The sequence below is a fragment of the Nyctibius grandis genome, chromosome 7 (assembly GCF_013368605.1).
Source record: "Nyctibius grandis isolate bNycGra1 chromosome 7, bNycGra1.pri, whole genome shotgun sequence".
Classification (NCBI taxonomy): domain Eukaryota; kingdom Metazoa; phylum Chordata; class Aves; order Nyctibiiformes; family Nyctibiidae; genus Nyctibius; species Nyctibius grandis.
The window spans coordinates 21781388-21796056 of NC_090664.1; the positions used below are offsets into that span (position 1 = coordinate 21781388).

The 14669-nt window shown below is 41.4% G+C and overlaps 1 protein-coding gene across 7 annotated transcripts in view; it reads left to right on the plus strand.

Annotated features, from left to right (window-relative positions):
- OSBPL3 (oxysterol binding protein like 3) overlaps positions 1 to 14669 on the plus strand; it is a 99788-nt gene that overhangs the window by 40816 nt on the left and 44303 nt on the right. For all 7 annotated transcript variants that reach the window (XM_068405563.1, XM_068405569.1, XM_068405568.1 and 4 more), the window contains one exon: positions 6430 to 6672. In XM_068405563.1, coding sequence (XP_068261664.1) covers positions 6580 to 6672 — 93 coding nt within the window. In that variant the 5' untranslated portion in view covers positions 6430 to 6579. The remainder of the gene's footprint in view (positions 1 to 6429; positions 6673 to 14669) is intronic.

The window sequence follows — 14669 nt, forward strand, 5'->3', positions numbered from 1 at the left end:
GTTAGTGAAACAGCAGATACTTGCTTTGCTTCAGCAGAGTCCGACTAGACTTGACATTGAAGCATGTTCTTCTTTGATGTCTTTCTTGGGATGTGTTCTAATGGATTATTTCTGGGTTTTTTTGCTTTCTGTACACTGGAACATACAGGATTTTCTTTCATCAAGTGATGAACATTATACAGGAAAAGTAATTTGGTGTTAAATGTGGTATGTTTGTCGCTGGTCTAGCTTTTTCCCTTTCCCACTGTCTATGTCTCTCTTGATTAGACAATTAGGAGAGTTCTGTTTGAACTAAATTTTTCTCTTTTGGGTGACTGAAACAGCATGATGTAATTACTACAATAGATTCCTTAAGGAGGCGGTCTAGGTGGAAGTAACTGTTTCTTTGCATCACAGACTACTTCAGAGGGTTGTATGCGTCCATAGCTAATGAAAGCATCTGCTCAGCAGAGGTTGTGGTTTGAACGATGTCTAGAGACAACACCTATATGATGGAGGGCAGTTCTGAAATACTTCCTGTTATTGTTAGTCTCCCTAAGTTGTTTGAACTTTTGCTTTCAAAGATAGTTTTAATAGCTTAGTTGTTTTAAACTATTTTGTGTTTGTTTCTGCAAGTTTTCTTCGTAAAGAGAATAGCTAGCAACAGTACAGTATTTGTGTGCTTTGTCCTTCAACAGGTAATTCAGGAACAGCTAATACCCTCCTCGAAAAGACATCTCCAGTAGTTGTACATGGTGTATTTGTAGTCTAGAAATAATTCTTTCCTTTTTTTTGAGCCAGCTGAGACACTGGAATAGATTACAGCTGACAATTTGAACTATAACAGAGAAAGCCATGAAAGCATTACTTGGAAAAAACTGTTGCTTTGTTTGTCCAGGTGGACATGAGTGAATGTAACTTGATAATTTAATAATAGCTACAGAGCAAGGCTTTCAGTATGGATGCTTTTTCAATTCAGTGAAAGTCACTTAATGTTGCTTTAAACTCTGATTGGTATTGCTTAGTCCTGTGCTTGCTGTGTCCACATGATTCTCATCAGGCTTTCTGTTGTTCCTATTCTTCTATCCACAAAACCTGAATTGACTGCAGTTACAGAATGAGATGTTTGCTTCCAGTTTTGCTGCTCAAAATCTCTCTTCAGTGTTCTTTCACTGCTGAATCAGCTCTGTAGCAGCTGTTAAGGCTTTGTATTTCTTCCAGAGCCATAACAAAAATAATTGCATAATGTTGATATTTTTTTTTTTTTTTTACTGCAGTTTTCCATTTTTTTCTGAATTTCTGCCTTTCTTCTTTTGTGAGATGTGGAAAAACTTGGATTTCGCTGTAAGCTTATTGCTTTGAGAGTTGCAAGAGATGAATGGTGATACTGAGAGGTTGCTTTGAACCTGTGCTATTTTAAAGGTTTGAGAACAACTTGGGATGGTAATTTTTTTTTTTTTTAAATTAGGTCTTTCTGTTGTACATATTATCATATGTTTACATTAGCTTTAATTGATGTAGAATGATAAGGCTCTTAGTAACAGATGATAAGTAGAGATAAGTGCTGTTTATGGGTTTAGGATGTAGTAGCTATAAATAATATTTGATACTCATGTATTCTTTAAAATGCACCTGGCGAGGTCATTTGCAAGAATATTCTTGGCCTACTTTTACTGCTATTGACTTGATAGTGAAGAATTAGGCCAGTACTTAGCACTTGTGAAAATTCCTGTCCTAAATTTATTTGAGTTTGCCTCAGCCTCACACCTCTCACACCTTTTATTTGTCTTTTTCGAGTAGACCAAAGAAAGAAGGAGGAAAGGTGGGAATAAACACAGTTCTGAGGCTGTCCTGTGGCATGGGGAGGAACAAAATGTATTGAACCTGAAGCAATTGGATCGTGATGACCTCAAAACATCAATTTTGGCTGCAATCTTAGCGTAGTTAGCATAATACTGATTTTTATGCCTGCTCTAAAGTTGTAATTGCTCTGGTACCTGGTAGCCTTAAGGTTCACACGTAATATAAAATATCAGTTGCCTGAGAAGGGCCCAGTCACTGCTGCTGGCAGCCAGAAGATGAGAGTCAGTTTGGGATGCAGAATCAGTGTTTTCACACATTCCTGGAAGAGTAAGTGGGTTATCTTTGAAGGGCAACCACAGTTTTCTTTTTTTCCTCCTGAACTTGAAGAGAATTTTAAAAAAGGAGCACAAAGTAGTTGCTGAAGCATGCAGCAGTTTTCACAGATGAGATGGGGCCATGTTCATTATTCACATACTTTCATGTTCAAATCTGGAAGTCTCAAGGTAATAAGTTAAATGACTGGGAAACACCAATAAAATAATAATAAAACACTTTGGAGAAAGGGCACATTTCACTCCTGGCTTCTTCAGAGCTGGTAACAAAAGACTTTTCTTCAGCCCATATAGTAAATTAATTTGAAGGAATAAAGGAAAATTCAAAAGTCCAATTTTGGAAGCAGATTGACAAAATACTTCAGGTGCTCTCTGTCAGATTTACTCCACCTGCCTCCTGCTCCTTGTTTAAGCATCTCTGGTGACGTGGCTGAGTCACCTTCACAGAATCACAGAATGTTAGGGACTGGAAGGGACCTCGAAAGATCATCTAGTCCAATCCCCCTGCTGGAGCAGGATTACCTAGATCATGTCACACAGGAATGCGTCCAGGCGGGTTTTGAATGTCTCCAGAGAAGGAGACTCCACAACCTCTCTGGGCAGCCTGTTTCAGTGTTCGGTTACCCTCACCGTAAAGAAGTATTTCCTCATATTTATGTCGAACCTTCTGTGTTCCAGCTTGCACCTGTTGCCCCTTGTCCTGTCAAGGGATGTCACTGGGAAGAGCCTGGCTCCATCCTCATGACACTTGCCCTTTACATATTTATAAACATTAATGAGGTCACCCCTCAGTCTCCTCTTCTCTAAGCTAAAGAGACCCAGCTCCCTCAGCCTCTCCTCATAAGGGAGATGTTCCACTCCCTTAATCATCTTTGTGGCTCTGCACTGGACTCTCTCTAGCAGTTCCCTGTCCTTCTTGAACTGAGGGGCCCAGAATTGGACACAATATTCCAGATGCGGCCTCACCAGGGCAGAGTAGAGGGGGAGGAGAACCTCTCTTGACCTACTAACCACACCCCTTCTAATACACCCCAGGATGCCATTGGCCTTCTTGGCCACAAGGGCACACTGCTGGCTCATGGTCATCCTGCTGTCCACTAGGACCCCCAGGTCCCTTTCCCCTACGCTGGTCTCCAACAGCTCTGTCCCCAACTTGTACTGGTACATGGGGTTGTTCTTGCCCAGATGCAGGACTCTACACTTGCCCTTGTTATATTTCATTAAATTTCTCCCTGCCCAACTCTCCAGTCTGTCCAGGTCTCTCTGAATGGCAGCACAGCCTTCGGTGTGTCAGCCACTCCTCCCAGTTTTGTGTCATCAGCTCATTTGAATTCTGGAAAAGTGCCTGTCTGTCTCTCTCTTTTTGATTCCAAAAGGACAAATGACATTGCCCTAGGAGATCTTAAGTACTTAGGTGGCGTAAGTCTGTCTAGATGATGCCAATGTTAGCAGGTAAAACGGTGCAGTAAAAGTGGACCTTTGTAGTGAACCAGTTAAAGGCAAGGACCCAACATCTAAGCCCGGATGGGACTAGTCAAGACTAGCTCTAGTCTGGTGCCGTAGGCTCAATGCACTCCTGGAGCACATTTCGTCCAAAAGGGATTTGGTTTCCATGCTCCAAGACTACCCTGCAGTGCAAACCTAAATGTGGCAAGAGGAGGGGACCAGGAGATTTGCAGTGGAAATGCCCTTCTGCTCTGTCCTGAAATGCTAATGTACCCACACCGTAATTTTCATTTAGACTCCACACCAAAAACATGATGATAGAAATACTCTTATGATTATATGGCTTCTTTGTGTGTTTAAGTCCAAGAGACCGTCATTTTTTTCAGTTACCTGATGCTTCCAGGACATCACAACCATTGTGTTCAAACAGGCAAAGGGCATTGTATGACTTAAATCTAGTGTGTTCTGGAGATGGTACTTGCAAAGTAATGATGACAGCAACTTTCAGTGCATTTTGCTGCAAATTAGAGCCTGTTTCTTGCCGTGAACTCTGTCAATCTTTGCCAAAATGCCAGATAGTCACCAATGAAAGCCAAGTGATAAAGTGCTCATTTTGAACATGGAGCAGTGAAGAAGACAGGCGGTTACCTGAGCGAACAGTGTGCCAAAAAAGTAAAGCAGTTGCTGCATGGTACTTTCAAGGGAGTATCTGAACGATGAGTTTGCAGGAAGTGTGTTTCTGTTCCTGTTGTGACTATTTGACTTCTGCTTGTTGATAGAGATGTTATCATTAAACTCTTCTACTAATTGCAGCTTGAAACTAAGCAAGAAAGTTATTCTTTATACTTACTCCACAGTCAAAAACCTGTGTGCATTGAGATAAAGCTAAACCTGTTAAAAGTGCTAATCCTTAACAAAATGCCACACAAATTTATCTTCTGGATAGGAAGCAACTCTACCTTCTCCAAAACGGACTATTCCTAATCTCAGTAGTAATTTCAGTGTAAAACCCATGTGCTAGGCCCAATTCAGGCCTTGCTATCACATTGCTGTGCTGTTCTGGTTTTCTTCAGCTCTTGCATTGTGCTTGCTGGCTTTGTACCTGTCTGATGGTTCCTGGAAATAATTGCCAAGCTGACTCACCAGTGAAAGAGCCCTGGCAGAGCTCGCTTTCTCACCTGACTTTTGGAGACCGGGGCTGTTTCATTACTGTTGCTCAGCGTAGATTTGCTCTGGGGGTAATTGAGTATTTCTAACTAGGTAAGGTAAATGCCACGACAAGAGACCTCATTTCAGGTGAAAAAAGGGCATGTTGGCTGAAATGTTACAGCAAACTGTATTGCCGAAGAGGCACTGTAGATTGGAAAAGGTCTTTGAAAGTTTGAATGCTTCAGACTACAGCAGTAGGGGGAGAGGTTTTCTGCAGCATACTGTTGTCTTCATCTTAGATATAGCACCTGGTTTTGTGGGGTTTTTTTTGGTTTTGTTTTTTTGTTTGTTTTTTTTTTTTTTTAGGGAAACAAACTTTTAAAATACACAAAATGTTTTACTAGGGATCTTAAAATGCTGCTTCTCAGAATAGGTTTTTAAGACTCTTCAAGAAAAAAAATCAATGACGAACTTGAATAACCAGTGAGCCCAGTTCAGGAGTGTTCTGACAGTGCAAGCGAGGGAATTGTGAAGTAGTGCCTCCCTGTTTCAGCAATGAAATTTCTCTTCTCTTTGTGGAAACTTCCTTACCTTTATCAGTGGTGGTTCTTGTGCTCTTCCTGATGTGCAAATTCCTTGCCAAAGACAATAAAATCTGAAGTGATACACAATTCATAAAGCCCCTCTACCACCCCAAGTTTTGGAAAGCATCACCCTTTTGTTATGCCCTCTGGTTAAAAAAAAAAATGCAGTTACCATGACAACTCTTGCCCAAACGGGAAATCCGTTATTGGGAGTTTCTGGCATGGCTTTTAGTTGCATATGCTGCAGACAGCACTGTTATTAAACAGACTGTTCATTATTCTTCCAGTCACTGACTGAGACAACTGATGTAACAATAGTTACAACTTTCTGATTCCAGGTAAGAGTGGTCATGCACAGCTCTATGCAGCTGAATTTGCAAGCTCACTACTTTTATGTATTGCTCTTTTATATAGAGAGATTTTTTTTTTTCCTTACAACCTGAAGCCATGCTTACATGTTTAAATTATCAAGGAACTGGGAAAAAGAGGGTTTTTTTTGATTACTCACCATCCTTTTTGTGAGACATTTTGTTAGATGCTGAAAGAGGGTAGATTTGGATTAGATATTAGGAAGAAATTCTTACTGTGAGGGTGGTGAGACCCTGGAACAGGTTGCCCACAGAAGTTGTCGATGCCCCCTCCCTGGCAGTGTTTAAGGCCAGATTGGATGGGGCTTTGAGCAACCTGGTCTAGAGGAAAGGTGTCCCTGCCTGTGGCAGGAGGGTTGGAACTAGATGATCTTTAAGGTCCCTTCCAACCCAAACCGTTCTATGATTCTTCCTATTTTGAGGATGTTTTGGTCCATTTTATACAGGTATTTATTTATACTCTGTGTCTTCATTAATCTTTTTTTTAATTAATTTAAATCTTTAAAAAGATGCTTGATACTGTACTTTGTCCTGTGAATAAATAGTGACAATTAAAGCATGTGTTTAGGATTCAAAATTCATGTTGTTCCTGTTTGAGACTTGAAAATTTGAAAATCACTTGAAAGTGATTGTTGAATTAATTTCTAATAATGTACAGTAATGCAGTCATCTTGTATTATCAAAGGCTTTATTGTGATTCAGGATACAGCATGGCAGTAAGAGATGGTATCTGATAACTTGGCTTTTTGTTTTTCTTTTCCCTTTTAGGAATTTCCAAGGAATGCAGATCATGCCACTGGCCTGCATTTGGGTAAAGGATGAGTTCTGCATTTCTCTCAGGAGTCTTCCAACACAATTTCTAAATTACCTTTTAATGGTGTTCTAAGTGAGCTTATGTGAAACAAATGGTATTGGATCATGAGTGAAGAAAAAAGCTTTGGTGTAACTCAGAAAATGTTGTCTCCTTCAAGAAGTACTAGCAGCTGCTCCTCCAAGCAAGGAAGTCGACAGGTAATGCAAACTTTTTTAATCAAACTGAAAGCATCGCTAAGATTGGCTGTTACTTTTGCCCTTGAATATTGGTGAATCACTTAAACTCTGTTTTCCTGTTGCTTGCTTGTTTTATTTCATCACTTCGTTGTTTTCCTTACTTTCTTTTCTTTTTTTGCTGGTAGCAGCATCTTGTTTTGAGTCAAGTGCAGTAAACACACACTACTGAATAGCAGGCACTTGTAAAACTGGAATGCTAACAGTGAATTTGAATTTCTGTCACATTGTATATATGTTGTCTTCATAGTGAAATATTGCTGTTGTAGAGGCTTGGTCTCAGTGATTTGATCCTGAAATCCTAAATCTTCCCTGTAGGATACCACTTTTGTGGTAGAATAGTGCGTAACTGCTCAGCTTATTTCAAGTTTCCAGGGAAAGGTATGCATGCATATCTGAAAGAGAACGCATTTTCCTGAAACTTGACGTAGGGCCTCTTTGACAATGAAAAAGTGCCTGTGAATGCCTGTGTGTGCAGGTTGTTGCTGTAGAACTGTAGTTAAGAAAATAAGTATTTGTATAATGTGATGCATCTGGGTGCCTAATGCAAAGGCTGCTTTGTTTTCTGCAGAGATGATGCTATTCTTTAAACCTTACCGTTTTAAAAGACATGTCTGTGAGTGTTTGTACCTGACAGGTGAGACTCCTGAAGACAGCTTTTGTTTGTGGACAAGAAAGATTGACTTGCAGCCACACTGAGAATTAAGCTTAAACACGCTTAATCCGTGCTTGCAAAATCATGAGCAATGTGCTCAACATAAACTTTTATTTGTACAGATGCTGGCTTAGTGGAGCTTTTGAAGCTGCCTCAGGTTGAAATATTCATTGAAACTGAGCATCCCAATCCCCCAAAAGCTTTGGAGACCTCAGCTGTGTTCTGAAAGAGCGCCTGCTTTTCGGGGACTTCTGGCCCTGTACCTTGGCAGACAAATCTCTGAACAATTTATGCCTTTTGAAGTGCTGTGCTTGTAAGAAACGCTGTGCATTTCTAGTATACTGAGCAAAGAAATCCTTGCTTTCAGGATGCCTTTTTTATTTTCCTGCAACATTATTTTTTATATCCTCGGTATGAGATTACCTTTAAAAAGCATAATTTAAAACATTTGTATTGTCTTTTTCATCAGTTTATGTATATCAAGTGTTATCATGTAGTATTTAAATAATAAGATCTACATGAGCATGACTAAATCTACTGTTGTGTTATGGAGCCAGTATAAACAGCTATAGTTATGCAGAAGCAATTTCTGCAAGAACCTCGCTTACCGCCATTTAACATGATCAAATCTGTTGGCTAGCTCAGGCTTTTGAAACTGTTATTAGCGGGTCCCTTTTCTTATCCATTTTGTTCTCACCTGCTCTCCTTGGAGAAAAGGAATAATTCAGTAAGGTTTAATATCATCTTGTCAATCCCCAGTTTTTTAGTCTTTGATCCTTGTACAAAAATGCGAGGTGTATTGACCAAGGTGAGAGATGCAACTTGGTGTTTTGTTTGTATTCCTGGTACATCCATGTGCATCTGTTATAGTCAGGCAGACAGTAAATGCACTCATCCATGTATCATGTCAAGCTAAACGGAGGTATAAAGTAAGTTGTTTCCCAATGTATATTGAAGGGTGATACAGTTGATATTTCTTCATGATAACATGGGGCACTGTGATAAGTATCTCCACTTTGATCAAAGTTTCGGTATTAATCTTTTCATGGTCAGTCATTGCAATACCAAGTAACAGTAATAGTTTTGCATCTAGGGAACCTACATGGGTTGACTGATTGTCCATGTTTTGAGGGGGTGGTAATGATAGAGGCAAGCCCACAGCAGTTGGGGAGTTTGTGTGACTTGTTATATGCTGGGAAATGATCACTAAGCAGGGCTAAAAGCTCTGCTTGCTTGTTTTTTCTATATAGTTTGAAAATTTACAAACATGTTTTTTGGAAATTACGTGTGCTTTTTAAGGTTCCAAGGGTCTTTATGATATTTTTATTTTTGAATAGGGACTTCTAATACTTGTAAGGAATACTTTAAGACTTTCTCTATTTCTTTCTTCATCAAGTGTAATAACTTTCTAGCTTATCCTGTAACTTTGTTTGTATCTGCTGAAGTGATCTAGAGGTCTTTCTTCAAAGTAACAAAATTTAGAAAGAAAAAAAATTAATCCTAAATTGCAGGTTTTTTCAGCATTGTCAGTGTTTATGTGCATGGCTCTGTATTGCTGTTCCTTCCTTAATGCCCTGATGTTTTTGGTGTTTTTTGTATGGCTGTTTTTTCACACTGAAGTTGTCCTGCAGTTTACAGAACAAACTGTTTTGCTGGGGAAACCAAAGATTTAAATATCCTGTGCAGTATTCACTCTGGATGTTGACGTGAAAATAACTTCTGTGGGTCATTTTCCCTTATGTTTTTTAAATTTATTTGTTAATCATAGTTTGTGATGGTAGCATGTTTCAGGGAATGTTTTGTTAGACATACTCTTCTGTGCTGCATGTGGAAAGAGGGACCCTTAGGTCTAACAGAGGCAGGACTCTGCAAGACTTACTGGCTTGGACACAGCAGTGCTTTGGGTGAGGAACAACTATCTTCTCCCTGTTCCTGCTCCCCAGAAGGCTCTGGTGTCACAGGTTATAAAGATCTTTACCTTGCTAGGTGGGCCCTCTCTTTAGTGGTGTAAACTGTATAGTATAGTATAATATATATTATAAAATCTAAATTGTCAGTCTGGGCAGCAAGAATGTTGAGAACTTTCTTGTGTCCTGTCCCTTTGCTCTGCCCTTTGCACGGAAGATTTCTTGTCGCACCTGATCCAGTGGTTTTGTTTATATAATTTATTGCTTCTTTTCTCACTCAGCCTCTTGTATTGGTAAATTGGAGCTTCACAGTCTGTCCCTGCTAATATTCACCTGCTCAGGGCTGACAAGACTGGGGATGAGTGGTGCCACCGCCTAAGAGTTATTTAATTTGCCCTTTTCATCCGCGTGTTAGTTTAAATGACAGCACTGTAAGTGTTCTATTAAGAAAACAGCAACAATCTAAAGTTCGATAAAGCTGTTAAAAATCCCCTAATCTAAAAAGTACCACATTTTTTTTTTTTTGAAAGCCCTGGTAGAAGTGTACAATGTAACACTGTCACTGGTATTTTTTATTAATAGTATCATGAAAGTTTATATAATATTGCCATACTCTGTGCAGATTGGGGAGTGAAGTGCTATGATTTTGATATCCTTTCCTTCATCTTCCAGCTCCATGAAGGGCTGCTTATTCCTCCTTCAAACACTTGTGCCTCTCTTGGAGACCTTCAGAGCTAGGCTCGTTGCTTGCAGGTTAACGACAGATCTGCCTGACAGGTGCTTTTCTCTGTGCTGCTGATCTGACACAGCAGTTCTTTTAATCTGATTAAGTAGAAAGAAATTCTGAAACGCGCAGGGAAAGGAACTTGGACAGTTCATTTGTTTTTCTCCCAAAATAGTGGGATCTGAGTTTTGAGTCTCTCTGATTTCCTACACACAGACTCTGTTGCAGGTACACACTAGCACCAAATAATAAGCTACCTGAGACTGGGATATGGAACCCCCATAGCACAAGGCTGCTGTGCCTGATAAAATTTAGTTACTGCTCCCTGCAGAGCAACATGTGTCAGTGGTATAGGGCATAAGTAGAGTCCTGTGATGCAGAAGATGGGCCACTGTGCCAAAAAAAGGTTGACTTAAGCAGGGCTGAAGGACTTGGAGAGGCCTACTCCTTCCTTTGCTTGGTGCCATTTTTCTGCCAGATGCAACACATGTGCAGTGTGAACTGAAGATGCTAACAGTTAATCCTGTTCCTCTAAGTTCACCTACCCCTTGAAGCCCCATAGCAGGTTGGAGGCTACTGCCATCCCACCTCTCCGCTTTTCTCTGCCCCTTCCCTTCAGTCATGGGAAGGGATCTCTTCCACAAAGCCACAACTCAAACTGTGTTCTGTAAGGAAGGAAAAGTGGTGTTGATCTTAAAACCGAAATTGACCTGTGATCAAAAGAAGATATATTGTAATAGTGATCTTTAAGTCTAGTATGTTAACTAACTTTTAAAATAGATTCAGTAGGGAAAAGCTTTATGTCAGGAATGCTGCCTAAAAAAACTCACGTTCTAAAAAAGAAAATTAAATCATTTCTGCCAATTTTATGAACCGTAATAAATGCTTTAGTTGCAGCTGATGCCAACCCTTTTCCTCCACAAAGCAGGTTTCTATTTTTGGCACTTTAAAATATTCGCTACAACTGACTGCATTTTACACTGGAAGAAAGTCTGGCACTGTCATCTGTTTCGTTCAGGGAGCTGCAGTGCAAGCATTGGTCTGAGAGCCGTTCAAACTCATTACTGCATTCTTGCTCCTGAAATAATTCACCTCGAGGAGCTGTATGGTGCAGAATATTGCAGAAAATGAGGAGGGTTTTATTTTATTAAATAAAGAAAATTACTACAGTTACCTAATGACAGACTTATCATTGAAGACCAAAGTGTATGCTTTTTTTTTTCTCAGCCACAGAGCAGGTATAAGCCAAGTCGCAACTACACAGTGAATTTCCAGTGCTGATTTGAAATGAGCACCTCTGGACCTCAGAAAAGTAAAGAGTATGTTCCTCCCTCAGCCTCAAGCGAAATTTGTCGTTGGGCAACAGAGGCAGTGCTGATCATTTTGTGCAGATGTTGGCCCATAATGATACAAAATCTTTTGTAGTGTCATAACCTTAAGACACTACCAATCTGGGCATCAGGCTTATGCTAGAATTGTTAATGCCATTCAGCTGGGAGTTTTGGGGTTTTTTTTGGGGGGTGTGGGTTTGTGTGTGTTTCTTTTTTTTAAGTTAGCGCTGTGGTTTGGGGTATCTCTTTCAGTTCCCTGTTGGGGGATAAGAATCAGCAAAATGGAGCATAATCTAAATGCTTCCAGTAGCTTTCAGGAAATCCTATATCTCCAGTTAGCTTCTCTGCTATTTCAGACAGATGAGAACAGATGATAACTGACCAGCCTGATTCATTTGCCTTCATTTTAGAGAGTAAGCAGTTTTCTTTCTCTTCTGCAGCTGCTCCCAGCAATAGCCAACTGATGCTTTTTCCTCATTAAATGAGATGTCAGATCTCCTGCAAAACAAAATACCGATCAAGATCCTGTAGGGTTTGAGTCAAGAGCAAATGGATCCAAAAGGAGTTGCAGCAGCAGTGTTTTGAAAAATGTGGCAGTTTGGGGGTTCAGGTGGGAAAGGTTGGACTCTTCTGGACGGATGTATGTGGAAGAGGACCAGATGGTATTACTGCAGTGTTGTACCATGCATATATCCAGCAGTTCCCCAAACTGTTAATTCTTTGAGATGTCTCTTTGGGTAACTTAGTTGATTAAATAGTTGTGTGCTTTTAAAAGGATCCATTCTAATTCAGCTGAAGCTACCTCTATGTAAAGCTTGCAATTGAAGTGTGAGATTCCTTTTAAGGGAGAAGTCACAGCCTGAGCATTCACACACCATTCAAGGAGTCGCACACACACCACCCAAGAGTTTAACTGCTAGGTTTGGAGTCCCTTTGCAGCAGGTGACTCCAGTGAGCTGACGGGTTCCTCTCTCAACTTCTCTCACACACACTCTTACTCTTGGGTGCTTCCTCTTCCCTCAGGCTCGACCCTAGGTTTCCCAAAGCAAAGTCTCCAATAGTGACATACATCAAATGGATTTATTGAGTGGTACAGTGGTGAAGAACAGCTCAAGCTGGGTGCCTTCGGAGAGGGACCCCAAACAAAGAAGTTGCTGGGCATTATACCCTTACAATTTAGGTTCCCCTCCCCTCATGCGACTGTTCAGTCCAGTAGTTATATTTGGGTCTGGGGTCTTCTTGTTCCTCATTGGATCCTTTGTCTGTCTCCAGGCAGGCCATTCCTTTTCTTAACTTGTGGATGTGGCTTCTGCTGATGAATGTAGTGACCTTGTCTTTCTGGTCTGCACCAGTGTCAGGGCTTTCATTCATGTAACTAAGTAAAGTTCAGCATAAGTTCAGTAGTACTAGGTGAAAAGTTCACAGCTTGCTGCCTAAGGCAGCAAGCATTAGTTGCTCTCTACTAATGCTATACAATGGATTCCGTTCAAGCTTGGAAGTGACTGCTGTAACAGTTCCTGGGGCAGAAATGTGAATAGAGACATCCTTGTCTCTAAATTGGAGAGACGTGGACTTGACAGATGGACCACTTGCTGGATAAGGAATTGGCTGGATGGTCGCACTCAAAGAATTGTGGTCAACGGCTCGATGTCCAAGTGGAGACCAGCAACAAGTGGTGTTCCTCAGGGGTTGGTATTGGGACCAGCACTGTTTAATGTCTTTGGTGACATGGACAGTGGAATTGTGTGCGCCCTCAGCAAGTTTTCCAACGACACTAAGCTGTGTGGTGCAGTCGACACACTGGAGGGAAGGGATGCCATCCAGAGGGACCTTGACAGGCTTGAGAGCTGGGCCTGTGCAAACCGCATGAAGTTCAACAAGGCCAAGTGCAAGGTCCTGCATGTGGGTCGGGGCAATCCCAAGCACAAATACAGGCTGGGAGGAGAATGGATTGAGAGCAGCCCTGAGCAGAAGGACTGGGAGTGTTGGTTGATGAGAGGCTCAACATGAGCCGGCAATGTGCGCTTGCAGCCCAGAAGGCCAACCGTATCCTGGGCTGCATCAAAAGAAGCATAGCCAGCAGGTCGAGGGAGGTGATTATGCCCCTCTGCTCCGCCCTTGTGAAACCCCACCTGGAGTACTGTGTTCAGCTCTGGGCCCCCCAACATTAGAAGGACATGGAGTCCAGAGGAGGGCCACGAAGATGATCAGAGGGCTGGAGCACCTCTCCTGTGAAGACAGGCTGAGAGAGTTGGGGCTGTTCAGCCCGGAGAAGAGAAGGCTCCAGGGAGACCTTAGAGCAGCCTTCCAGTACCTGAAGGGACCTACAGGAAAGCTGGAGAGGGACTTTTTACAAGGACATGTAGTGATAAGATGAGGAGTAATGGTTTTAAACTGAAAGAGGGTAGATTTATATTAGATATTAGCAAGAAATTCTTTACTGTGAGGGTGTTGAGACACTGGAACAGGTTGCCCAGAGAAGTTGTGGATTCCCCTTCCCTGGTAGTGTAAGGCTAGATTGGATGGGGCTTTGAGCAACCTGGTCTAGTGGAAAGGTGTCCCTGCCCATGGCAGGGGGTTGAAACTAGATGATCTTTAAGGTCCCTTCCAACCCAAACCATTCTATGATTCTGGGATTGTATGACTTGCCTTCACCTGACATTTGGCAGGCCGTTGGGCCTGCTTGATGGGAAGAAGTGTTCCCACTTCAGCTTTTCTTCCCATTTTCACACTTTTTAATTGTGGAGGCACTTTCTTGGCTACCTCACTGACCAGAACAACAGTGAGAAATGTGGCTCTCCTGCAGGAATATGGGAGACACCTTGTGCCCAGATTGCAGGAGAGGCCTGGACAAAATTGGAGTTTTAATGCAGGCCAGGATGTGCTCTGCATTTGAGGGTTTTACCAAAACTATTTGACACCATGTATATTCCAGATGGGTGCAATTGGCTGAGCTGTTTCTTAGCTGCTTCCTTCTCTTCAGCTCATATGCCTGGTGTCGCATGGGTCTGTCTCACTTTAGGAGTCCCTTCCTTTCTAAGCTTGTAGAAAGGTGAATCTAGATTCTTGTGTTTTTCTTGATTGTGCTCAAATTTCTGCCTGTCTCCTGCAAGCAGACCATTCTATCAACCGTGTGCTGTGCTTAAGCTTAAGCCAAGTCTGTGCGAACTTGATCCAAAGTTCAAGAAAGTTCCTTTGTTAAGTGTAGCACTGGAATATTGAAAAGGATCTGCTTCACTAGTCTTGGCTGCTATCAGGTTAATTCTTAGTGGAAAAGTTATGTTTTTGAGTACTGCAGTTTAATATATTTCAGCTAAGGCAAGGGAAATAGCTTGCTTAGTAAT